Here is a 27,448-nt window from a genome sequence, read left to right on the forward strand (position 1 = left end):
TTATATCAGTTCTTTACGCCCGGCCTTCCACTTATGACCATTTCTCCCTAAACATTTAGGATTTCCCAAATCCTTCCTTGATTCTCCACAAGTGGGTTTTCCTCCTTTGATTAGTATTCGAATGAAACATTCTACAGAGTGTACTTCTTGTTCGGCGGATGGCGGACAGCACAACTCTACTCGCGGTGGACGCAAGGATAATCCTTGAAATAGGAGATGTTTATTTGAGTTTGCGTTAACACTCAAATGCGTGATCATGATGCGCGAATGTCGCAAATACGATCGAAATCCACCAAAAGGTGAGCGGCGAGGCAATCCTCCCTCCGAGAGGCCCCAGCGAGCGACCGCGCTTCGCCCCTCATCAAGAGAGGAGGCCAACCCAATGCCCCAAGAGATTCAAGCCCGGAGGGAAGGGAGGTGGGCAGCACCGCGCGGCAGATGGGCCGCACCTCAGGGGACACTCCGAGGCGGGGAAGGTCCCGCCTCGCTAAAAGCATTCCCGTGAGAGAGAGCGAGAGAGAAGTCCCGCGATAACCCCTCCCCGCACACACCCCCCCGGGTCGCGGGTGGGGGAGGGGAGGGCACCCGTCCTCACCTTCAGGCTCGAGCGATCGGAAGGTTAACGATCGGCCTCTTCCCCGCCGCCCGCCTCCTCCCGCTCGGCCATGAATGACGGCCGGCGGATGAGCACGCCATGCGACTTCTGCCGTGGTGCGCGCGCGCGCCCGAGGAAGCCATTGCAGGAGGAAGCCCTAATTTGGACCCCATCACCAGTGACAGCGAAAGAGACATTCTTCACGATTACCGCTACGGAGCCACGTTTGACGCACGCACAAATGCCCCGTCCCGCCCTTCGGCGGGGTCACCGTGAGAGGGAGCGCGGTTCCCTTTGGCTGGGGGAGGCGCCGAGGGCCGCGCCGCTGCCCCTCATGGCGCTCACGGCGTCAAGGGTTTCGCATAAGGGCAGGCCGACACTTCATGACGGGGTTTCCTCCTCACGTTGTGCGCGACGGGAGAAACTATCGCGCAACGAAGTCTTGGTGCTCTCTTTGCACCCGGGAGATCTGGACGGCGAGGGCAGTGATTGGGTGGGAGAGGTGGCAGCCCTCAGCAATCGCCCGGACTCCCTTCGAGTGTCGATCGCACTGCCAACGCGAGGATGACCATCCATCCTCCGATGACCCTTTTTCTTCTTCTACCGGATTAAGTTTCATTTAGGTGGACGCTTTAGCATTCCACCGTCGTCAGTGCAAACGCAATGGCTGAGGATAACACAGACCTCAATTCTGTAATTTTTTCAATTTATTCGTTTCCCATTTCATTTTTTCGAATGTTTTATTGCTGTGTACAAGTGAATATTAGATTCTAATCTCCATTCCGTACACCAATGCGGAAATTTACCAAAATCACCATTGAGTAACCCTATGTCAACCCTTTTCTATATTTAATCGAATATTGAAGTGTCTCCGGCGACTAATAGAATGTCTTTGCGGGACACGCCAAGCATACCATGAAGATTAGTCACGGGCATCATCACGCTTCCTCGCGCGCCGGGTGTCGCATTTGTTTCGTTCGCATTCACCTCGCATCCCCTGGACTTCCGTCCTGAGATTACGTATCGACAGGAAAAGTTTCATTTCACTGCTCCGGCATAAATTGTATACTGCGACACACTCGACACCCTAACTTCCATGCGCATACCAATTCCCTTTTGTACGAAGGTCAGGGTCGCCCAAGGAAACCAAGTACCACGTGAGAAATCGAGAGAAATGAAACCTCGTGTTTGCCAAATCACAGGAACCAGCGCGGCGACGGGAGTCGAGGGAAGGAGTCAGCCAGCCGAGGAGTGGAGGAGATTATAACGCTAGAGGCCGAGATGTGAAGGCCCGCCGTCGGCGACCACAATCTGGCCCTCCTCCCATTTTCTCTCTCTCTCTCTCTCTCCAGTGTGAACACTGCCACCAAACTGCGGAAGCTGCAAAGCGGTCCAAGCCAGCGCATCTAATCCATTCGCCAAGGGCGTCTTCCTGGAAGATCAAAGTCTCACTCGGGCCGCGGGAATCGTTCGCAGTCGGCGCCGGTCGCTCGAAGGCCACGGGTTCGAATCCCTCCAACGTCTTTTCGCGAGCGGAATTCTTTTCTCAATAGTTTGACGCGGCCTTTGCCATGCGCCCTTGGGACGGGTGCCCTGCAAATGAAGTCCTGTCGGCATTTTTGGACTGTAAATCTAATGAATTTGTGGAATACAAGAGTAGGGTGCCAACCGATATTTAGTGACTGCGTTACATGTGAGCCCGCCCTTTAAAATGCGTTTTCTTATCTGTCTTCTTAAGTAAGACAGTGAAGTAGTCACGCGTAACGTGTATATAACGGATATTTCGTGAATGGTTTCTCGTCTCTCTCCCACGTGCCCTTTCGGTGAATCGCGGGGTGCCGTGTGAGCGAAGTAGGGGAGTGAAAGTGGAATGGGCGGTGGCTTAACATCCCCCGCCAAACGCTCTTGCGACTACTTGTGGGGTGCGCATTAATATTAATGTGGGCGACCACAAGCGCCGGAACGCGATATCAAATATTTTTTCCCCAATATGACATTAACTTTATTCAATTGTTCCTGGCTCAACCTTGTGGAAATTCATTTTAATGAAATTAAGAATACAAAGTAACTTTCCACTGTCCTTTAACATTAACTCATTCCAATGCAACAATTTCAGAGTGTAAAAATCATTCGCCTTGACTGGGACTCGAACCCAGATCCCTCAATATCCGGTCGAGTGCTTTAGCCACTTAAGCTACCGAGGCGTCCTCTTAAACTCTGAAATTTTGGGGCTTTTAAAGGAACTAGATGTTGTGACGAAATACCGTACATACAATGTCACATGACTCCGTTAAAAGTTACTGTTGCGGCATCTCCCGCAGTTTCTTTGGAATTTGTCAAAGGGAAAACACCATAAGTGTTTAAAGTTGGCTTTAACCTTGTGGACAGTGGCGCCTCGCGCACGACTACGAATGCATGTGACATTGTATGTACGGTATTTCGTCATAACATCTAGTTCCTTTAAAAGCCCCAAAAATTTCAGAGTTTAAGAGGACGCCTCGGTAGCTTAAGTGGCTAAAGCACTCGACCGGATATTGAGGGATCTGGGTTCGAGTCCCAGTCAAGGCGAATGATTTTTACGCTCTGAAATTGTTGCATTGAAATGCACATTAGCGGATGACTCCGTTAAAAGTTACTGTTGCGGCATCTCCCGCAGTTTCTTTGGAATTTACTCATTCATTGATTGATTCATTCTCACTCATTCATTGTCATTAAATGACATAAACTTACTCTGTTTAAGAAATCACGAGAATGCCGAGTTAGAGTCGTAGCCATATTATAAATCGGGTTCCTGATTTTCTTGGTTTTCGGTGAAAGATCTCGACCACGGCGTGAATAGTACGATGATTTTCCAGGAGATATCTGGGGATGAGAATTGGTTAATATTTGCAATGGCTCTCGATAGTATTTCGAAATGGTGCAAGAAACCAGGATTTGAACTTAATCATAACAAATGATCGGCGGGAAATTTCTTCAAAAGATCCTAAAGTTTCGTGTTCAAACTTGCACGTGTTGATTTTGAAGATTCGTTAAAAACCTCACATAAAGACAACGAAAAGCGTCGCAGAAACACATACTTCTAGAGTTTGGTCAGAAAAAGGGGACGAAACGTGATATGTTGATTTGAATTAAAAAAATTCACAACCGCTTGTTTCAGCGCCGAGGTCTCGCCAATTATTCGTATTCTAACATTCGTTGGTCGTTTGAATCATGAATATAAAGTTCGAGAAATACATACCGGAACTATAAGACAAAAGGATTCCTTCCCGCGGGCAATAACTGCAGGGATGTTGCTAACACGAATGCCACCCGCGACGTTCAAGGAATAAATAGTTTCACCTGCATGCGTGCATTTTACAATGATCTCTTTGTGTTTATCTGGTAGATGCCTCTGCACATAACCGGGTAGGAGTGAAATAACATCTGAATTAGCGCATGCTAAAACCCTCCTCCCTCGCCGTCTCTCGTCGTGCCCGCAACCTGCCCGCCTTCCACTCATTCCTTCTGTCCTTATCTCCGCGGGGGCGATGCCTCACGCGGTCGGCTAGCATCAGAAGAGTACCACTTTTCTACCAGCGACGTCGGGACCTCAAATTACCTGCCTTCATTAATGTTTTCCCCTTCTTACTTTCCAGTTCCGCATGAACTGCGTTAGCATGGTGGCAGTCTCTCGTTTATTAAGTGATTGATTTCCATTCATATCCCTTCCTTTTTCATACACCTTGAAACTCCGGTCGTGGGTGAAATTAATATTTTATAAAAACCAAGTTTGCCGCTGACACGCGCGCACCAACATGCACTCCCTTTTCAGGGATATTAGGGGGATGCTTTTCCCTCGCCCCCTTAGCAAACTCCTTCATCCTTTACCTTTTCCTCTTGGCCTGCTTGCACCCCGTCACACAACTTTTGAGTGGCCACTAAATAGATAATTAACCCATCAATTGTGTCTGTGTCGATATCAAATGGATGTCTTGGACGCAAAACGGGAAATTTACAAATTTACGAGGGAAAACCGATAAACGTTCGAAATCATACATAATTGACGTCACCGCAGTAATTCCAAGAGTGTAGGGAGTCCCAAACAAGCGACACAAGACTGCTTTAATTTTCTTGGTCACTCGAATATAACTTTGTAACCCAAAGGTAACCTATTAGATAGAGTTGTTGCTAACCTTATATATATATATATATATATGTATATATATATATATATATATATATATGTATATATATATGTATATATTTATATATATATTTTTTTTAACATAACTAGACACTGAGATAACAGCTATATATTTTGAGGCGACCTGTCCATCTGGGCTAGATAACTGGTATTGTACAAAATTTATTTCAACTGATAATACAAGAGAATTGAATAAAACAATATTTCAATTTACAATATAGTCAATAAATTAGGAAATAATACAATTATTTATTAAAACAATATGGTGGAAACGTGGAGCCAGTTTGAAGGCTAAATTTTCAAGAAACTTACTTCCTATAGCCTCCAGAAATGAGCCTCCGCCAGATACGTCATCAGGCATTGTTTTTTTCGAAACACGGCAAGAGAGAGAGATACGGGGGGGGGGCTTAGAAAGAGGAGGCCGACCAGGGAATCCGTCTTCCCTGACCCTCACCTTCAAATTTGCTAATGAATGGCATCCACCAATCACAAATGTACAATTTCAAGTTTTTTATTCTTAGGCGAATCTCAAGGTCAATATTAACATCAATCTGCACTCGTCGCGGAGTGTGCTCACGGCATGTACCAGGCATATGATTAATGGGGTGGTCACACTATTGCAGGTGGCCCAGCCAACGCCTTCCTCCCCTCTCGAGATGGGCAGAGAAAAATGCAGTCTTTATTAAATCTCGGTAAAATTTAAATTTATCGATAAGGGAATTTTGAAACGAAATTTTACATGAAACCAAAATGATGATTGCTTAATTTTTTCCTCTTTCCCCCCTATTTCTTAAAGAAAATATTCATCTTTTTTAGCCGCGCTGAATTTGGGATGGTAACCAAGGGAATCAACAGAAAACGTTTCGCAAATATATACGATTACGATGCCAAATTTTAATCGACCACGCGCGCGCGCAGACACACACAAAAGGTGGTTTGCGTGTGGCGACGGCCCCCATCCACCCTCCCAAGGCTCCGCCCTCCCCCCCATCACCGCCCTCAGTGTCGCAGTGCCCTCGGAGACGGCCACGGCGGGAGGACTCGCGCACGCCACGCTTCCCAAGATTCCGGGGAAACTGCTAGGCGCAGGAGAAAAAAATACATTCGACTTCGGCGCTCCTTGTCATCCCTGAATGCCGAGGAATTTTCTTTTGTGGCTGTCCGATGTCATGCAGACTCGCATTATGACGAGCTGCTCGGAACATCATCAATAGTAAATGCGCAAACCAAACAATGAGTGAATGGCTTTGAAAGAGGGCGCAATTCCATTGTTTCTCGTGTGCTTCGACCGTAGAACGCCGTCCTTCAACACCCACTCACGACGAATGGGTAGCCAATCACGGGGCCGCGCGACGCCTGCAGAGTGCGATTAGTATTAGCGCCGTCTACAATAAAAGAATGTACGATTGATAATTGGGTGCGATTAATTAAGGTAACACCGCCACCGAAAATTCGTTACTCGGAATACGTGTTTCCTTTTTTGTATGTCTGTGTTTTTGTTCGCCAGTGCTATATATATATAGCACTGGCGAACCTACCACCACCTACCAAACCGACCTTCGGGTTGATTACTGTGTTTATGGTTTTTTTATATATACCATACACACAGTAATCATCCTTAAGGTCGGTTTGGTAGGTGATGATAGAGTTCACCCAGTACTAAGCCCGACGGCGTGTGAAATTCACACATCTGGGTAGGGGGGCCAGTTCCTTTCCCTGTGCTGGTTATGGTTCCCCAGGAAGATCTGATACCCGAAAAATCAAATCACATAACTTGGGTGAAGCTGCAGGTGGACAGAGACTTGCCCGGGAATCGAACCCGGGACCCTCCGATCAGTGGCCCAATAGTCTACCCCCTGCACTACCGCTACCGCGATATGTGTGTGTATATACAGGTATATGTATATATATATATATATATATATATATATATATATACACACACATACATACATCTATTATAGTTCCCGTAAGGTGGGGATAGGAATTGGGAATTATGGCGGTGGTCAGTTTTTGTGTCCAATTAAAACACACCCAAGGAAACGGCTGGCGATCGGCGAAACAATGTACGTATAACAGCACGAGAAAAAAAAATTACATCCAGGCATGAAAACTACAAAACCAGGGGTTGGTGAACATTCAATGCTAATGTCGCCTTCATCCGGGGAAGAGAAGTCGAGCCGGTGGGGGGGGACCTCCTCGGTGCGGGATGAAGGGTGGGAGCGAGAGGCAGGAGTTTGAAAGGAACGAGGGGTGGGAGAGAGGGGAGGCGGCCCGTGGGGAGGCGAGGGACTTGAGGGGTTGGTGAGGGGAAGCGGTGTGATCGAAAGGTTTGAAGGTAGGGGGGGAGTGTATCGATGGATTCCATTAATACCTGGAGCGAAGAATAGTTACTTTAACCAAATGTCAGTTCTTTTATCTTGAAGTGAAATCGAGAGTCGAAAGATTGTGATGCGATTTGGAATAGGATAGTTGGCGAAGGCGGCAGATTCCGTGGGGTGACGGTGGTGCTCCATTCTGTGAGACAATTGGTCATGGAAAGAATATGGCGCCAGGGGATGATAAAAAATGTTATATGTAGTTTTTCTTGCGAGTGTGTAAGAAAGAGAGAAAAGAAGATGGCCTCAAAAAGGCCCGAGTACTGCCCTGCCGAAAAACGGTGGGCGTTATCCCTCGGCTTCACAAGTGAAGCTGACCCTTGGATTCGCAGCCAGGGGACGTCGCGAGAGGAGAAGGGGGGGCAAGGCCCGAGGGAGGGCAGCGACTCCACACAGGATGAATTGCCTCGTTGCCGCCCTGGCGCCCAAAACGGACGCCCCAGGAAGGAAGAAAGCAGGAAGGGGCAGCACCCGAACCCAGAAGAGGAAGAGGAGGGCTCGCGGGGAGGGGGGGAGCCGCAGCCACGACGAAGGCAGCATTGTGACCAAGCGTGCTCGGCCTCAGGTGTTCTGGGCGGGAATGGCCGTGGGTGGGGGCGGGAAGGGGTTGTTTCTGCAGAGTTCGTTGGCGGCGGCGGAGGGAGGTGTGGGGTGGGGATAAGGGGTTCTTTGACCGGCCCTCCCCCCTTGGTCCGAGAGAGGAAGAGCCCCACCCCCTCCTTCGTAACGGTGGGAGCCAGCGTTGAGCGGGAAGGGCGAGAGAGGGGGGGTTGGTGGGTCGCCTTGGGAGAGGTGGAGGTGAAGGACCCCACGGGGCGCCCCCCTCCTCTCCTCCCGAAACACCCCCTCCCCACACCTCCTCGATTGCGCTCCCCCCAAACCGACATCCCCCATTCCCTCCAATCCCAATGCAAACAATGACGCGAAAGAAGCATCCATCACCATCTAGAAGTCTCTCTACCGCGCAGAATCGACTCCAGGAGCAGAGAAACACTCAAGGAAGGAAGTATTTCGCCGAAAAAGTCCCTTCGTCCTCGTTCGACGGTCCTCGGCGCCCTTCGGGAGTGACACGGGGACGATCCGCAATGCAATTGTGTTCTCAAACGACAAAGATATCCTATTGGTCAGAATGCAGCTCGCGGCCCGCGAAACGGGACGCTGGTGTGGGAGAACACTGATGACATTGGCTCGAAAAACCTCGCCGCCCGACCAACCGGATAAGTTTTGCGCAGTGCAGCCGAAAGTGCAACTCGAACTCGCCGCGGCCGTTTGGTTTCCTATCGCAGAAAATCCTCAACTTGATATTTCCATGCTCGCGAAAAAAGGCGCCGGATGGTTAAAAATGATTTTGTATGAAAGACATAAAAAGTACCAATATATTACGTATTCCTTCTTAGATCACGGAATTTGGATGCATATTGAACTCGTAGCTTAAGCATCCCGCAGTCACCGATAAGGAATTCGTCCGAAAAGTACCAAAGGTGCGAATTCGACGAGTACGGTTACAATACAGCATCTATCCCCTCGCATGATTCACGATCGGCTCACATAGGGGTCACGTCTCATTATGCGTACCTTGCAAACCGCCCTTACCCTAAAATTACGAAAATGTCCTCAAATCAACTGAGACACACGCGCAACGGGCACACGATTGAAGGGTGGCGCAGCTCGGAGGCGGCGTGTCAAAGACGGAGCGGCACGAGCGGACTCCCTGGGATTGTCGGCGCTCAGCGGAATTTTTCGGAGAGCGAGCCGGGGACGCTTGCAGCAAACGAAGCGGGAGGCAGCGGCGCGGATTCCGCGAATGCCAATGGCGACGGCAGCGGACCCAGAGGCACGCGAAACGGTAGCTTCCGATCGCGACGCAAAGGAGTCCCCCCCTCCGGAGAAATTTTCATTTTCAACCAATTTGAGACGATCTACCTCTCTTCCCCAACCACTGCAACCGACCAACACTGCCAATCATACAATGCCAAAAAAATGGTAAACTTTTTGAAGCTTCACGACGCATTTATCACTGTGGTTCGACTGGCCTCACACCATCGCGTACAATTCTCATATTTATTAATGTACCCTTAGTCCGAAAACAGCACTATTTGGCCTTTTACATCGGACTATTAACATAAAATAACAATGGACACGATTACGAACACTCAATCCCTAGGTGGAGAAAAACCCACCGAGGCGGTAACCGCGACTCTGGATTGGCAGACGAGGACGTAACCCCGCCGCCACCAGGGCCGGCATTATTATTAATTATATAATTACAAGGTAATGAACCGGTTAAGGTAGGTTTAATATGGACGAAACCACCAAATAAATACTATATATATAGGCCTCGGAGATGGCCGAAAGCTTAAACAGTTTACAATGTGAGTGTCCTTTTAAGTGTTACTATTTTATTTGTGTTCTATTGTGCCGTCCAAATATTATTTGTATATATATATATATATTTATTTATTTATTTAAACGTCCGGGAGAGTGAAGGCGGAGCGGTAGGAGCTTAATTTTTTGATTCCTCAAGTTTAGTTTTTCCATTATTCAGAAATTCAAGATATTTATGAGAAGCAAGACATTTATTCGGCAGTTGTGTCCGTCCAAAACCTACCTTAACCGGCAGATTACCTAATAATAATAATAATTGAGATATTGAACCAAGTGAGCGGTGCCTGACAACGACCTTAGCGCCTAAGTGGCACCCCAGACGACGGCGGTGCGCGGCACTTCCTCGCGGGCGGCGTCGCCGAAGGGCAGGGCATGGACTCGATATCACTGTCGGCGAAGCGAAATCGGACCGAAAGAAGGTTTTTACCAGAACAATTAACGTGGTATGATGCTAATGCGATAATTACGACGGCGAACACAAATGCTATTTATTGACGGAATCGTGAGTAGATTTAGAGTGGGCCTCGCTTTTTGAGTCTTACGCATTTCTTCGCCTACAACTCGTGCTCTTGTGAGAGAACCCGAATATACGCAGCAGCGGCGCGAGCTTTAACATCAAATAAAGAACTTCACTTCTCGTGTTCATTTGGACTCTCTCACGCGGGCCACATCGGTCCACCTGCGGGAAAACAACAGTCTTCCATGGTGAAGCGTGTCCGGTGCAGGTGCACGGTGAGTGACCTTGCCGAAGCGATGCATATGCCCCACGCCGGAGCCCCCTTTGCCGGCCGATGGCACTTGACCTTGGGCTGTTCTGGAGCCGAGAAAACACCCTCTTCGTCCCCGCTGCACCCGCGTAGGGAAAGCCCCCGAGTCTACCACCCCCTCCCTCGGGGCTGCGGCCGACGAGGGTGCTCCCACCTGGCCCCCGAAGCGAGAGACGGGGCCCCCGAGCGGGCGCGTGGGGCCCGGTCCACTTAAAAGATGGCGGAAGACAACCACCTGGAGAGGGGACCATTGATCAATGCGGAGGAGGGGCGATTTAATGCTGCGTACACATCTACTTCATTCGTGGGTGCATGTGCTTGTGTCCATATGTTGCTTGTGTATGTATCTGTATGGTTGTAAGTGGAAATACGTGTTGCATGAATATATTCGTACATGAGGGTATAAATTAGAATGTATTTTTTGTTGGTTTTGCATGCAGTTGCACTCTTTGCTTTGCATATTACGGATGGTGACCCAACACCCCCCGCCACACGCCCTTGCGGTGGCTTGCGGGGGGGCATCGCGTAGATTTGGATGGCTCGAGTCTTCGTCTAAGCGTCACAGCGTTCACAGATTTGCGGTGTTGTCAAATTGTTCGTGCGGGCATTCACCCACTGAGCATACATGCGAGACGTTATTATTTTGCCGAGATGAAATCATCATCATCTTGGGTGTTCTGCCGCTTGGCCGGTTCACTCATCGTTGACCTCCATCCCTTCCCGTCCTCAACCATTCCTTTCATTTCTTCGTATCTTCCCCCATCTTAATCATGTCCCTTCATCATAGTACACACTTCTCTTCCCCTCTATCATTATTCCCTCCAACACAGCCTTTGCGCAAGTACTCCTCCCCACTCACACCAAAATGCCCCGACCAATTATTAATTTCCCTTCCTTACCTTCATCATCTTCAACAATTCTCTCTCTTCTCCAATCCTTCGTAGCACCTCTTCATCATTCTTCACGATATCCTCCCACACTCCACTTCCTTCCATTCAGATCGTTTTCTTTTTACTTCGTTTTTACGGGAAGTCCATGTTTCTTCTCCATACAACATCGCACTCCAGATGGTACACCTTGTCAATCCCTTTCTCAGATCCTTTTTCAAAGGTCCGCTCAGTAGTTTACTCTCATTAGTAAACCCCTCTTTCGCCATTGCTATTCTTGACTTGTCCTTGGAACAGGACAGGGCTTCATTGATTACACTTCAAAAATACCCAAAGATATCTGCGTGTTCGACCACTTCACCTTCCAATGTGATGCTGATCCTTACACCTTCACCTCCTATTATCAAACTCCTAATCTTTTCTTTTGCTGATTAATATTCCATCTTCTTAAAATTTGTCGTCAATTTCCGCTAGTATGTGCATGACTTTCCGTTTGCTATATCCCCCTGCAGCCATATGATCAGCACACCTGATGCATTCCACTCTTTTCCCTCCCATCTACTTCCATTAATACATTCCGTATCTATTATCTCTTCCAAATGCACATTTATTAAATAGGGTTGGTGACAGGCAGCAATCCTTGTCGAACACCCCTTCCTATTCCAATCAGTCTTCTCTCTCTCCAATCAAATTCCATGCTTTCTCTAAGTCAATTACGAGGGTCATCCGGAAAGTAGTACCCGTTCGTGCCGCATGAAGTGCTGACGACGCGAGTAGCCGCTGGACGAGGTCAGATAGCTTCAGTGGCTTGTCTGCCTTCTCTGAGCCAAGTTGCGTGACGCTAGCATTGCCTGTGTTGTTTCTGTGATTGTTTACAATGTTTAAAAAAATTGAGAACGCCGCCAGTTGTGAAGTGAGGGCAGTGATTAAATTCCTCAATGCAAGAAACGTTCGCCCATGTGATATTCATCGCCAATTAAAGGAGGTGTATGGAGACAATGTAATGGACGAGTCGTCTGTTCGGCGGTGGTGTCGCAACTTCAACATGGGGAGGGGGAACACACACGACGATGAGCGTTCGGGGAGACCGTCTGTCATTACAGACCAACTGGTGAGCTCAGTTGACGAATTCGTGAGGAACGATCGGCGCGTCACAATTGATGACATCTGTGAGCATTTTCCCAATGTTTCTCGAACAATTGTTCATGAAATTGTTAAACACCATCTGCATTATGCAAAAATTTGTGCAAGATGGGTCCCTCGCGTATCTCAATGAGCTGGCGGCGAAGGACTATGCAGCAGGAATACAGAAACTTGTCACACGTTATGACAAATGCCTTAATTTGCTTGGAGATTATGTTGAGAAGTAGTTTAAAGTATCCTCTTTCAAATAAAATTTTTTATGTTTGTTAATATTTACTTTTGTGTCTTTATTTCACGAACGGGTACTACTTTCCGGATGACCCTCGTAATTCAACATATACGTTTTTTTTCTTTTCCTCATTTCTTTCGCCAATTACTCTCGACAGACATGTTGTATTTCTTGTGCCTACACTTTGCTTGAGTCCATAATGTTCTTCTCCCATCACACTGTTCAGTTCCTCATACTATCTTGGATTGATTTTTTCCAAACTATTTTAGCCACATACGATATCGTGCTTATCGTTCTGTGTTCCTTGCAATTCTTGGTGTTTTTCTTCTTTTCCATAGGAGCCATTATAGTTTCCTTGAACACTTTAGGCCGAAGTCCCTTTTTGCAAATCTCTTTACTCAAATTTTGTAAATTACTTCTCTTCGAGATGAAAAATGGTCTCTCGCGCCCGCGAGCACTTCAAGCGGGCAAGCACAATGGACCAAGGGGAGATGAGATTTCTTCGTTGCCGCTTGGTGTTTCAGTTTGGGTGGTAGGCGATCGAGCGATGCCCGGTTCCAACTGCGCCCGGTGCAAGGAAACTCGAAGGATATTCAAACCATTTGAATTGAAGTGATATTTGTGTTTCGGGCAAGCGTGGGGCCGACCGCTTCGGGGAGGGCGCGTAAAGACGGTCGCCCACCGAAAATAACTTGCTCCCTCTGAGGAGTTGGTGTGTGTTACCACTGGGGCTTTGACAGTGAGCTCTCAAATGTGTTGTGGATCAGTTAGTTAACTTGTCGGACACAGAGTTTATCATTAGCATAACGGCTTTGTTTTGCTCGATCCTCCATCGTGCAAGGCATATCGCTCATGGATTTCAGATTAACAGGACTGCATGTGATTTCCGCAACAGCCACTTCATGCAAAACAATGAGCTACCGTGATAGGTGGTTGACACGCGGGTGGGTGATGACAGAAGTCCCACCTTGACATGAGACTTTTGTGACGGAGACGAGCCATTAGGGGCGGCGCCGTTCCGAGGATGGAAGGAGGGCGGGTGTAAGGGCTCTTCTTCTCCCGACAATGGCCCCGCCAACGGCGCCATTCTGTCAATGGGACACGCACGGGTCGGCGGTGCCCAACGCGACATGAAGGAGGGGGGCCTCCGACAGCCGACTAATGGAAAGGGCGCGCCGCCCCCGGAAAGGGGGGAGGGGAGGAGGGATGGAACGGAGGGATGCCTTCCCGCCTCACCTACGCGCTTACCGATATCCCTGGTGGGACAGGGGAGGGCAATCCTTACCGAATCGCATTAGCCAATGACAATAGTGCTAATGTTACCATCTTAACACAATTTAGCATTAACATCACTGTCTGTTATATCGATCTTGACATCCTTGAAATGATCCCGAAAGAGTAACGGGCAGTGATTCTCCGCGAAAGGAAAGAGCGAGGAATAAAAAAGGAGCCATCCACTCGCGCACGGGAAGCAATAAGATCCGGAAAAACTACAGAGTAGTGGTAGAGCCCCCTACCACTGGCAACGTTTACTTATTCGTCTAAACTATATTTTAGTAAGGACGGAGAAAGAACATCGAATGAATACGCTACCGGAAAGATAACCTGCGATTCTGCTGTGAAAGTATTCAAACTCGGGAGGTTCAATGTCAACCCCGCTTAACTCGAGTGGTTGAAATCACTTCTGGGGGGCTTCTTTCAGGGGAGCAGCCCAGGGGCGCCTGCCAACCCTCGACTCGAAGACGAGGGTCTTGGTAGCGTGGGGTTCATCAATCGTGGCATGCGGTGCGAATACCCGGTTGGAGAAGGGCGTCGGGTGACAGCAAACTAAAGGCACAGATTACTGTGACGCCCACCAACATCGCTAACTAAAAGGTGTTTCTGCAGATGCAAGCAACCGCCGGCGCCTCCACCCGCGCGCCCTTCCCTCCCTTCACGCCCGACCCCACGTCGGTGGTGACGCCGCAGCCATCAGAGGGAGGGGGGGACGCCACACCCCTCACCCCACGGGGTGACTTTCCTTTAGGGACGAGCCCAACAGCCGTCGGAGAAAACGGACACTTTTCAACACGACCGCTCTTCTGATGGATTACCACTACAACGATGTTAAAACTCATTGGGGAGAGAGAGCCACTTTGGGGTTGGAAATAAGGTGTTCTCAAGGACTAAGGGGTTCGAACGCGCGGCCGTTCGCCGCGACGGATAATCTTCTTCCCAGCTATGAATGACATTGGTGGAGGTGAATAAATATACCATCATGATAAAATTTCATCTTAGGAGGACACATTTCACCTCCAATCCATTAAATCAGAAAAAATAGGAATTTAGGTTAATATCCCTCTTAAAATCGCCACAGACTCAATACTATCAAACGGAAAATTACCAGACACCCACAATCAGCCTTCCGCTAATATTACAAAAGCATCATTAATTACCCAAATCCAAGTCACCACAAAGCCAAATAAAGGCAAGAGTGGAATAGAAGTGAAGATAAATAAGACCTTGGCCAGATGCAACCACTCATTGGCACTCCTTAACCTGCTCGAGGCAATTAATGAAGCAAAAGGATTGGGATTTGAAGGAAATGATGTGAAGAGATTAACTAGCTCCATTTTGCCAAGGACACAGCAACAGCGGAGGATTCAGAAGACCTGAAGGCCTCGCTGAATAGTTCAACCACGAGGAACTTAAAGCCTTATGACATGAAATTAACATCCAGAAAACTCAAATGCTGGTTGGGGAAGAGAGCAGACACAGTCAGGAGAGAGATTAAAGCAGATTGAATATCCCACCTTTCAAGCTCAGAGTAGCCATATGGCCTTGAAGGAGCTATATGAATTGGACCCAGTGAAGGAGGCATCGACCAAGTAGAAACAATATGTGCTTTGCTGACAGAAGATATGATTACAGGCAAAGAAGCGATACGTGAAAGAGAAAGTATTCACATGGGTGTAACAGCCAATGGCTTAGAGAGAGAGAGGGAGACATACCTTGAAAAAGGACAGAAAGAAGAAGTGCAGCCCTCATAGCCTGGTGCTGGAGGTGAATGCTGAAGATTGAATGGGGTCATATTAGAAAAGAAATGAAGCAATATAGTCGATCCGAGTACAGGAGGGCAAAGCTATAGAGAACTGAAGGGAATGAAGAAGCAGATGAATGGGTCGCACTGTGATGTGTTTTATAAAGGAACATAATCGCAGAGAGGTAGAGGGGAGGGGATGCACCACTAAGAGGAAGACCAAGGAACAGAGCCACGTAGGTCAAGTGAAGAGGGATACAGGGCTACAACCTCGAGTGGCATATTCATCAGAAGGAAGCGAAAAGTGGAAGGCATCAAAATGGTCAATCTTTGGATTAAAACGTTGATTAGGACGCAGAGAATGAAGGGATGTTATATACATAATCACTCCGATATCCAAGGTCGAATTGTTGTTGTAACAGAAGAGTAGCAATTTCGTACCAGTGGCTGCCAGCACACTATCAATCGCGCGCAGGTAAGGCAAGGCTGAAGATGGTCGGTCCAGTGAAGTAATGCACCCTCGCATATGGACCGACTCTGGAGGCACTTGCATTTCCTTCTTGGTTCAACTCCACTTGCACAGCCTTGCCTCCCGTTAAATCTCCTGACCCTTTTCATGGCATGACCAGAAATCCTACTTCCCTTTGCTTCACGCACCCCTAATCAACATGCACATGGAAAATTCATCATATTAATTGTTTATTCACCCCTTGGGATCAAATAATCCAATATTTATACTGGGTATTGCAGTGTACTTGGGATATTGTCAAACTTTAAACAGAGGTGCTTTATTTGTATGCAAAAGGTTATTAAATATTTGTAGGTGCTTAAGTGATTTTAATTGCTAATTTTTGGGAAATACCTAAAAATACACCATCTTCCGGGACTAATCTCCATTAATAACACAGTGATAACAGTACTCGTATTTGCATCTTTCCACGGTGGTGCAGGAACAGGTTTTTTCCTGAATCCTCGACAGTGGTCCTTTCCGAGGGTGAATTCATCATGACCTTTCTCTCTCGGCACAGGCCAGCGGATCACCACAATCCAGCTGGATGGCGTGCAGTACTTTGTGAGCAGGATGAACCCCTATTCCCCGGCGCTGAACTACTACCTGGCCTACCAATACTGCCGCTCCCTTGGCCTCCAGTTGGCTTCGTTTGAGACCAAGGAGAAGGCGGACTCCATCACGCAGTACCTCACCAATGCCGGTAGGGGAATCGGTCGCAGTCAACTCACTTGAGTTATTGTGGATTCCAATCGATGCTCTCCAAATGGACCTCAATTATGTCGGCTAACTTTTAGGAACTTTATCTCTCTACTATGTAAGTTCATTAGTTTATGGACAAATGGTTCGTTACCTTGGTCGCATCACATGTAACCAAGGTAAACCTGTTGCGTACATTTTTGTTTGCAAACCATTAAACTAAGAAAGAGAAATAGTTCCTGATGTGTCAGCTAAATGGATCTAAACATCTCAAGTAATCTATTTTCCCACACAAAAGCTATGTTCACAAGCACAGAAGAAATAGAAAACAATGAAACAATAACAGTTTATAATGCACACATCAAATTAAGGATGTGTAATTATTATTCACGCATAATTTAGTTAAATGCTATGTTGCAATAGTACAGATTCAAAATTAATCACCGACTGTGGCTCCAAAAGTTTACTATTGTTGAGGTAACAAATAACATAAAAATGTATTAAACTTTCCTGTCCTTACTATGTGTCTTTAGGTTAATTATTTTCTTTCAACAGCGATACCAGTGAATTTTCAGATTTTAATGTTGACACTGCCACCATTGCTGGATCTCATTGCTTCCGTAGTGCCAGTCACCCAAGTATTTGCATTTTTGCATTTCACCAACTGTTCTCTAACATTTGCTGCCCCCTCATCCTCTGCCAAGTGCTCCAAGAAAGAGTTGCTTCCAAATGATTCGAGAGGGGTGTTTCTCTTGTGGCGCATACTAAACCCCCCCCCCATTTCCCTTTCATGCAGGCTACAGTGGCTACGACTTCTGGACCTCGGGCAACCGCCTGGGCAGGGACATGTTCCTATGGATGAGCACTGGCCTCCCATTCAACGTCACCTTCAACTACATGCGAGAGTCCAATGATGATGTGCCACCCACTCTCATCGGTAGCGGGCCCGTTGGTGGGGAGGAAGCCCTGCAGGAGGACCATGCAGAGGCCAAGGCCATCAGGGGCCGCCAGCTGTGAGTCAGCCCCCTCGGGCCTTGCCCCTGGGGAGTGGGAAACCCATCTCTGTGCGGGCAAGCACGCCCAGATGATTCAGGCTTTTTGCGAGGGAGGACGTGATCCCAAGGCATCATACCACTATCAGTTTGGTCCACAAAAAAGTTAATTAAAAAAAATGCATTCCAGGTAGTGAAGGGAAGAGAGAGAGAATGACTAAAGTGCAGTAACTAGCAATTATTTTTTTGTAACATTTGGAAAACATGTGACAAAGGAAGAGTATTGACAACAATGAGGGATTTTTGAAGGCTTCCCATGATTGCCGACCGATTCCCAAATGGCAATTCAACGGCACATGACCCCGATCTGCATCCACCCCTAGGAGTGAGTGGTGACCCCGGTGGTAGGGGTGGCGAGAGGTGGGGGGCCCTGTCACGGGACCTGTTTGGATCATGGTGGCAAAAAAGCATAATTTGTTGCCCATATGGTAACTGGGGAACATAGAATACACCCTATCATAAAAAAATGACAAAATATGCTGATTGATTTGAAGTTATGATGGTATTCCTCCGTAGAAAATTTCTGTAATAGCACAAAACAATTTCACTACATCGAAAAGTATCTCCATTTTTTTTCATCTAGCCAACCTAGATTCCTAGATCCAAACTAATGAAATACGACTTTCATACTCTGCATGGCAGATATTTCTCCTTTGATCACAAAACTGGAGCTTAATATATTAAAGACATAAAACTGTTAACATTGCAAATCCTAGGTATGCATTCATTGGAGCTCATGTAAATTTAGTCACTCCATGTGGTTATGTGATTGAGCGATTTTTAGAGCCAATCATAACCTGAACAATATAATTCCATCTTTCATTAATAATAAATTTCTGCAGCTCACCAAGAAAACTTATGATATGCATGCAAAAATAAATAAACAGGCTTAGGAAACCATTTAACTTGCACACAGGAATTTTGTTGAGTTTGCAGTAACTTGATAGCGTGACTACGCCCTCCCAACTACTCCTGAAATACTCTTTAGGAGGAAAGTGTGTCTCCGCTGGGCAAAGAGCAGTCACCGGTCCCGTGCTATGACAAATGTTAACGTACATATTTAAAACAAACACATCCAATTATTAAGCAGTCTAAGGATACTTTTGATGGAATGATAACCTAACGATTGAAACTTCAGCAGCTGACTGGAAGGCCACAGATTCAAATTATGGGCGATGCCTTTGAATGTCCCAAGCTTCGTTCGAATTGTGAGGTGGAGCAAATTCTGTGCAAGGTTCTGGGAAGCTGCAGGTGGTAGATATGCAGGGAATAAGGTACTGACAATTGTGCTATAACGTGTGATATTCAAACATTGCATAGGGCTTAGTATATAAAGTGAGAGCTCTACCATCTCACCAGTCAAACACCTTCAGGTTGAACACTAGTCTTCATGGATAATGCCAACTCTTAAAATAATTGTACGTAATTTTGTGGAACATTTACACAAAACAAATTAAATAATAATAGTTTAATATTTAACTAATCAAAGGTCAGAAAAAGAATCATGTATTTCATTTGTGTTTACTGCATTAGTTGTAAATCACTTTGTGAGCAACTCGTGTGTGTTTGCCACGAATGTTGCTCATGAAGCATCGGGCACTACAGCACTGGACATGGCTGCATCACCCAGCACCATGCATTCACTTGGCTGGACAGAAGACCCAAGGAATATGATCAAATGGTAACCATGTTGCTCTCTCTCTGCGCAGGGCATCCAAGGATGGAGCCTGTGTAATGCTGAGCGCCCCAGACCTCAAGTGGGATGTAGATGACTGCAACATTGACAAGGACTTCATATGTGAGCAGACGCGGTGCTACTATTACAACTACGGCTCCATCCCCGTCTCAGCATCCCAGGGGTAAGCAGGTGAGACACAACACGCCACATCAAAGACTCTTGGGACATTAACACACTCGGATCTGGACTCCTCCTCAAATCCCATTCACACTGAGACTTTGGGGCCTTGGATATCTCCTTGTAGACCATGACTAACTGTATTATTTCCTGCTGCAGTACCCATTGGAAGGCTTTTTTTTAAAACGATTACCTCTTAAACGTACTCGAGAGGTATCCAATGATGAGTTAATCACCATTTGGATTGTCTGATTAGCAACTTCAATAATGCCACCCTCAAGTAAAGGAAAGATCTCTTGTATTGTGTACTCTTGATTGTATGGTTCCCTCTACGAGGCCAGCATAAAAATCCGCTGTGGCATGAAGAACCTCCAAAAGGAAATGTAAATCACATAATTCTTTATATGTGAATACTGCCTATCTTTACCATGCATAATTGAAGCAATAGTTCCCCAGAGAGACATTGCGTGAGCATGTCATAACTGTAGTGATGCCCAGAAAAACTTTGGGTCATATTCTGAAATGTTCCTCAGCAAGGAGGATGAGTTGGAGAACACAGAGAAGCCCAGGCCTTCAAAGGTCAAAGAGTAAGCAATTGCCTCTCTGAAACTAGCCTCCTCCTTGGCTCAGTAGAGGACAGGATTCAGCGAGTTGTCACTTAACTAAAAGCTGTCCTGTTGTCACACAAACGTTCATATTCACAGTTTTATGAAGATCTTTTCAAAGTTTAACTAAGGGAACAATAATAAAGATGCATTTCAGAAATTCAATAATAAATTTAAAAAAAGTATTTTATGATATAATGAACCTTTGGCTTTGTTTTAAATAAATAAATAAATGTCATTGCAGAGCAACAATTTCAGAGTGTAAATATCATTCGCCTTGACGAGATTTGAACACAGATCCCTTGATGTCCATCCAAGTGCTTTAGCCAGTTAATCCACCGAGTTCTGAGTTTGAATTCTGGTCAAGGCGAATGATGTTTTACTCTCTGACATTGTTGCACTGTAACACAAATTTAGCAGATGACTACATTAAAAGTTACTGTAGTGGCATCTCCCTAAGTTTTTTGTAGTTAGTATATATAGTATGACAGGCATACTAGATTCATTTTTGTTACACATACAGACCTGTATATACATATATTTGTGTGTATATATATATATATATATATATATATATATATATATATATATATATATATATATATGGGTCGTGGTAGTCCAGTGGGTAGAGAGTGGGTATATATATATATATATATATATATATATATATATATATATATATATATATATATATATATATATATATACATATATATATATATGGGTCGTGGTAGTCCAGTGGGTAGAGCGTTGGACTGCTGACCAGAGGGTCCCAGGTTCGATTCCTGGGCAAGCCTCTCTGAGCACCTGCAGCTCCACCCAAGCTTTGTGATTTTTCAGGTACCAGGTCTTCCTGGGAAACCATAACCGGCACAGGGAAAGGAACTGGCCCCCCTACCCTGATGTGTGAATTTTCACATGCCATATAGGGCTTAGTACGGGGTGATCTCAACCATCACCTACTAAACCGACCTTCGGGTTGATTACTGTGTTTATGGTTTATATATATACACTGTACAAGTCATTTTTCATTTCGGGAATATATTATCTGCTCTGAATGCCTTTTGATGAGCAATCATGCCTCACCACAGCCAACTCTCTTCACCCTCTAACGAAGAGTTCCGATTGAAGGTCTTTGCTTGGATCAACGTCAGCACTTGGAGGGAGGGAGAAGGGGTCACCATGTGGACTAAGAGAGGGCACAGGATGTGTTAGTCAGAATGCCAGCCCCTCCCCAACATACCAGGGGGAGGGAGGAGGCCAATCGCCTCGAAGAGGGAATGTTTTCAAATGGGGCTCTTAATCTCAACAACCTGAGCATTTTAAATTGAGAGAAACAGGTTGCCTTATTAAAAAAGTATATCTTCATACATGTTTGCGCAATGCTTAGGCATCACAATGGTGTTAAATTATTTGTTATCAGTATGAAGCAATACTATTGCTAAGTTTTAAATATAAGGGATTAGTTGAACGAGGCACGGTAAAATCAAACCAAAACGGTTATTAAATAAGCCTTGGTAATTGATGTCAGAAAAAGAATGTTTGATTCGGAAAAATACTTAAGCCCTTAACTGCCAATCGCCCAACCACCACGCCCACCAACATGACAGGGTTGAGCCTCCAGCTGCAAGCCTCTGATCCATTGCGCCAGAAAGCCACAGAAGCCAAATATTCCGCGCTACTACTGCTTCAGCAGAGAGTCAAAGGTATCCAATGCCCTCCCTCCTACGTTGCTCTTCTAAGCTTGCTTACCCTACCTGACTATATGTAAATGCGCCTGGGAGTTAACTGCTTCTTTAAAAGAATAACCCAACCCACCCACCCAGCCACCTCTTTGGGGGAAGTGAAATTCAATTACTAATGAAAAATATGTCAATTGAATATCTGTGACCCTCCTGCATAATTTTACAACTGAGAGTTAGTGAGTGACAAATCCAACCTTGGCACATTCTGATAGTAACCATGAGCCAGCAAGAAGCACACAAGTGAGTTCACACCCAATGACCACAGCACCATTTCCCCATTCATTAAGACGGACTTCCTCACGACCTTGACTTTACAATGATTTGTTTGACCTTTGAGTAATCTTCTCATGATTGTATGATGTCATGGGCATGGAGGATTATAGTGGACAGGATTATAATGCCCTGCCATCACAGTCATTATGCCAAATTATGAAATTTTCCCTTTGCCTACTGGTGCCAGGACACAAAGTTGGAAAATCTCTCTCTAGAACGACAATTACTTTTCTCCTCATAGCCCTCTACCATTGAAAATGATGCGGTGAATTACTGAGCTTAAACTGGGGCAAAAACAAGAAGAGGATAAACACATTGGAGTAACAGAACTGTCATATCGCTAACGGACGATCAAGTTCATCGGAGTACATGACAAATCCTATTTCATATGCACTTAAAAACATTTCAAGAGAAGTATGGGACACAAGACCAAACAGCACATTTTTAATGACTAATGAAGTCCTTCCTTGAAAGCATATTAACTGTGAAAAAAATGTGATGCTATTTACTTTAACTTAAGTAAAATACCATCCATCTCTAATTATAGTTATGTTACACACTTCACAATATCCAAATTTTGTTGAGTCAATACCAAACATTTGGAAATAATTTACATATCTAAATTAGAGGAATTAAGGGCCATACCATTTTCTTTTAAAACATTCACATATGTGAATGCATTACTATGCTAATGCCTAGTGCCGAAGAACACATCCTTAACCATGATCAAAGCCTTCAGTGAAACTCCTAGTTCCTTCAGTTTTCAACTTCCTTCCATCTCCTCTCCAATGCATTCAACCCTTAATCCACATGCTATATCTATGCTATGTAGTGTGCTTTGCTAAGGTATATTTGATGAGAGTTTGCTTTCTCAGCATGTGCTTTTAATGCTTGTAATTCAATAACTGCGAGATCTCAGACCATGGATGAGTGAATTTTTCTTAAAAATACCTCACTTATAACTGAAATGACTGAAGTAAATTGGAAAATTGCACGGGAGTGATGCTGCCTTCTCTCCTGGCATATTGAAAAGCCCTCTCGACATAATGGTTGGTACGTATGGCCCCATCCCCCTCTGTGGGGAAATCTAAGGGTACAAGCTGCTGCGCTGGACACTTGATTGGTCAGATCTTCCGATCAGTTAACCATGTGCTTGCTGCCAGGCACCTGGGGGCTCAAGGTTCGCTCAGAGCTCACTTTTTTTCCAAAAGTCTGACCTACGGAAGCATCCGAGACCAGGTGTTATGGAGAAAATGGAGCGTGAGCTTGTTGTGCTAGCTGCTGCTTACGTTAGACAGTACTCTAGTGTAGTCACGCCTTGGCAAATATTTCCAGCAAAATTGACTGATGCCACCAAGGCCCCAACATGAGTGGTGGTCTGTGCACCAGTCATCATCCTCCACCCCTTCCTCCTGGTGCTCTTCCACAGGGCCACCAAGAGACCCATAGTCGCACCATCGACCACCACCACCACCACCCCAGATCCCATCAGCACACCCACCACCGAGGCCACCACACAGCCAGAGGAGATTTCAGGGGACACAGACGAGGAAGGGCCCAGCATCACCACCGCCATTACTGGTCCACCACCATCTGCACCGAGCTTCAAGGTCAACCGGAGAATCACCCTCCGTCCCCTGCACTTCCCCAACCTGGGCTCTCCGCTAGCATCGCCACTATGGAATCCCTCATCCCTTGCGCCCTCACCTGTTTATCACCATGGCACCAAGAGGGCCAAAGGTGAAGACGATCACCACAAAGGGAAGGAGCACCAACACCAGAGTGCCCCGGTCGATGTGGGAGGGGAAGGTGATGCATTCACATTGGCCCGAAAGGAGGTGGCTGACTGGAATGAGATGGCTGCCGACAAGACCCTAGACATTAAGTAACGGTCGCTGTGTTGCCCATGACGGAGCTAAGGTTTGAGGACTCGTTGGCCATTTGATGGACAGTGCGCCTCCCCTTTCACTCCTCTCCTCTCAATTGTTCTTTTCTTTATTCCACTGCTTGGTCGGTGGACTCACGCCGTGTGGGACTGAGTCAGCTGGTGCACACCCTAAGACCCTTGCTGCGATGACAATCAAGGACAGAGCTTTGTAGTTTTTACTTGATGCGTAACTCATTCATCCCTCGTGCTGAGGCAAATCAAAGACATTGCATACCCCATCAATGATCTGTGATTCTAATTATCAACCATTGTCATAACTTGATGAAAGTAAAAACTTATGTTAAAATTTTTTTTGGATGCTCAATAAAATATTCCATCAACATGTCTGTGTCATTTGTAACTGTGACTGAATTTCATGTTTATGCTTGGGAAAAAAAATATTGGATTAAAATTCAACATTTTCCACTCGGAGTGCTTACGTGTGGTTTGACAAGTTGCTTTTGGGGTCAAGAGCATTGGAAAAACTGAAGTATGCATAAAAATACCTCCATGCAAGGCTGCTGTTATTAAAAATGTTGGCAAAATGCTGGAAAAAGTATGTAGAGCTAAAAAAGGTTATGTTGAAAAATAAAAAAAAACTAACTAAATTAATTTTTCTATTTTTTCCTCAGGGCTTATTGAATGACCCAAATTTTACAAATTAGTTTCATAGGAGATAAATAAATAAACCTGATATTGATAATTTTTTCCAATTAAAAACTTTGTGGAATTTAAATTCATTCATAAAAAATAATTTTGGATCACTCCTGAATTTAAACGAAGTGGATCACTTTTTTATCTGTGGTTTTGAAAGGCATGGCTTCAATTTGCAGCATATATGTTGTTCAAGTAGTAGTAGTATTTAGGGGAGGCGACCGACAGCTGAGGTCATTTGCGCCAATAGGGATGGACAGGAAAGGATGAAGGGTGAAGAGAAACCTGGCGTCGACATTAGCCTACTCTTAATGACGAAAGACGCCAAGGGGTCCGCAGTTTAACGTCCCATCCGACGGATGGTGTACTCACTCAAAGTGCCCTCCACAAAGCACCTCAAGTAGGGATCGAGATACCTCTGAAAAATATTCAACACTGTCGGGATTTGAACCCATGCCCTCTGGGTGGGAAGCCAGTACGATAGCCAACGCACCATCTCGATCCCCGTGTTGTTCAATAAGTCCTTGGAGAAAAATAGAAATCCTTTTGGGAAGATAACTTTATTTTTCAACAAGCTCTCCTTTCAGCTAGATACACACTTTTCCCAGTGTTTCTCCAACTGTGTTAAGCCATCCAAAGATAAGGACTTCCTCTCAATAGCCATCCTGTGTTTGAGATGACCTCCTCATTCTAAGTGAATCATTATCTACTGATCCATTTTTTCAAATATGGAAATAAAATGTCACCTGGGACCAAATCTGGTGAATATACTGGACCAAATTAAGCAGCCTCAGGTGTGATGTGGTGGAAGTCAAAAATAATGAATAACTGATCGTAGAACTATTCCACGAGAGAAAAGTTTTTATTCTACGACAGGGTTTTGACGTACGATTATACACCTGATGATGATGTAATGCATCAAAACCTGGTCGTAAAATAAAAATTGTATCAAGTGGAAAAGTGCTACGATCGGTTATTCATTAATATGCTGGATGTTGAAATAATTCAACCTTTAATCGAAAGTATACCGGCGGATAAAACAAAGTCTCATCTATTGATTGAAGCACGTGTATGAGTAGCTTTAAAACAGGGGGTAGAGACAAAGGTACCTGCAGCAAATCGCTATTACCCTCCTTTATGTTGAACTCCATACATCAACTTGTCACTTCACCAACTAGGGGCAGTAACATTCTTGATTTTTTAGGAATGAGCAGACCCTAAAAAGTCTTAAATATAGAAACTATTTATGGAATTAGTAACCATGGAGTGGTAAATGCTAAGTTTTCCCAATATGGGATGTAAAATATAAGAGGCCCAAAAGAAAAAATTACTTGTTTAAAGAAGGGTAGTATAATGGCTTAAAGTGCATGCTATGGAGTTCATTTAAAGTTTCAAGAAGGAAAGTAGATACCAAGGTGAGTGCAGTCACTTTCTTTACATCATGCATTCAGCAGTCCACTGGTTCATTCCAAGTAAATTTATAAAAGATAGCAAGGAACACAAATGGCACAACGTGGATGTTAGCAAATCGTTAAGACATTAAAGGCAATGTCACGCTGAGATGAACAATATGAGGAGCAATATATCTCTAGCAACAAAGGAAGGAATGGAATCACTTATCATTGTGAGATATTTCTATCGTGGCTAATGCAAGAAAGGAATTTCAGAGCGCATTAAGTGGATTCAAAAGGAAAAATAAGTTGAAAGTTTAAATGAGAATACACTAACATTTTGGTCTTGTGACGGAGAGGTTCAGGGAAATAAGTCTATGGTCGTAGTTCCTTCCCTACGGCAGTTGATCGACTCAAAAATGATAAAGAGGAAAGGGTAACAAGCAATTTGGAAAAGGCCAAATTCCTTCCTTCAAAACATCTGGAACAATGTTTCACTGAATGTCTCCAATTGCGAACAAAATCGTTTCCACCAACCAATGCCCAAATTGAAATTTCATCAAAAGGAATGGAACATTTGCTGAAAAACATTAACCCCAACATATTCTTAAGGTCAGATCAAATCCCCTCTCGTATATTTAAGGAACAATGGCTGGAAATTGTGCTGTATCTAGGAATCACATTCAAGAAGTCTCTAGCAGATCAAAAGGTTCTCAGTGATTGGAAAATGGTTAATGTAACAGCTATGATTAAAAACGGAGATAATGAGGAACTGAGCAATCACAGACCTGAATTCTATGTGAGGCTCTAATTTGTAAAAATTCATGAACACTGAATAAATACACTTGGTACTTCAATGCAATAATTTAAGAGTGCAAAAATCATTTGCCTTGACCTGGTTTCAAACCCGGATCCCTCAAATGTCCCATCGAGTGCTTTAGCCAGTTAAGCTGTCAAGGCGTCCTCTTTAACTCTGAAATTTTGGGGCTTTTAAACTGATTTTTACACTCTGCAATTATTGCATTGAAATGCACATTGGCGGATGACTCCGTTAAAAAGTCACTGTTGCGGCATCTCCCTCAGTTTCTTTGGAATTTGCCTAAGGCATTAACAGCCAAAGTGTTTAAAAATTGGCTTTAACCCCGCGGACTGT

General features: G+C 45.3%; 2 protein-coding genes across 5 annotated transcripts in view; one reads left to right on the forward strand and one right to left on the reverse strand.

Annotated features, from left to right (window-relative positions):
• Window positions 1-24,811, forward strand: part of nw (narrow) — a 28,354-nt gene extending 3,543 nt beyond the window's left edge. The window contains exons 2-5 of one of the 2 annotated variants that reach the window (XM_071582530.1): window positions 16,615-16,797; window positions 17,590-17,806; window positions 19,555-19,704; window positions 23,753-24,811. In XM_071582530.1, the coding sequence (XP_071438631.1) occupies window positions 16,615-16,797; window positions 17,590-17,806; window positions 19,555-19,704; window positions 23,753-24,212 (1,010 nt within the window). In that variant the 3' untranslated portion in view covers window positions 24,213-24,811. Of the gene's footprint in view, window positions 1-16,614; window positions 16,798-17,589; window positions 17,807-19,554; window positions 19,713-23,752 lie in introns of both variants that reach the window. The other variant, XM_071582531.1, reaches the window with a different exon arrangement.
• LOC139685587 (cytosolic carboxypeptidase 1-like) overlaps window positions 1-27,448 on the reverse strand; it is a 230,970-nt gene that overhangs the window by 92,424 nt on the left and 111,098 nt on the right. The window lies entirely within an intron of this gene.

Source organism: Hetaerina americana, unplaced genomic scaffold, assembly GCF_022747635.1.
Source record: "Hetaerina americana unplaced genomic scaffold, ioHetAmer1.1.p SCAF_118, whole genome shotgun sequence".
Taxonomy (NCBI): domain Eukaryota; kingdom Metazoa; phylum Arthropoda; class Insecta; order Odonata; family Calopterygidae; genus Hetaerina; species Hetaerina americana.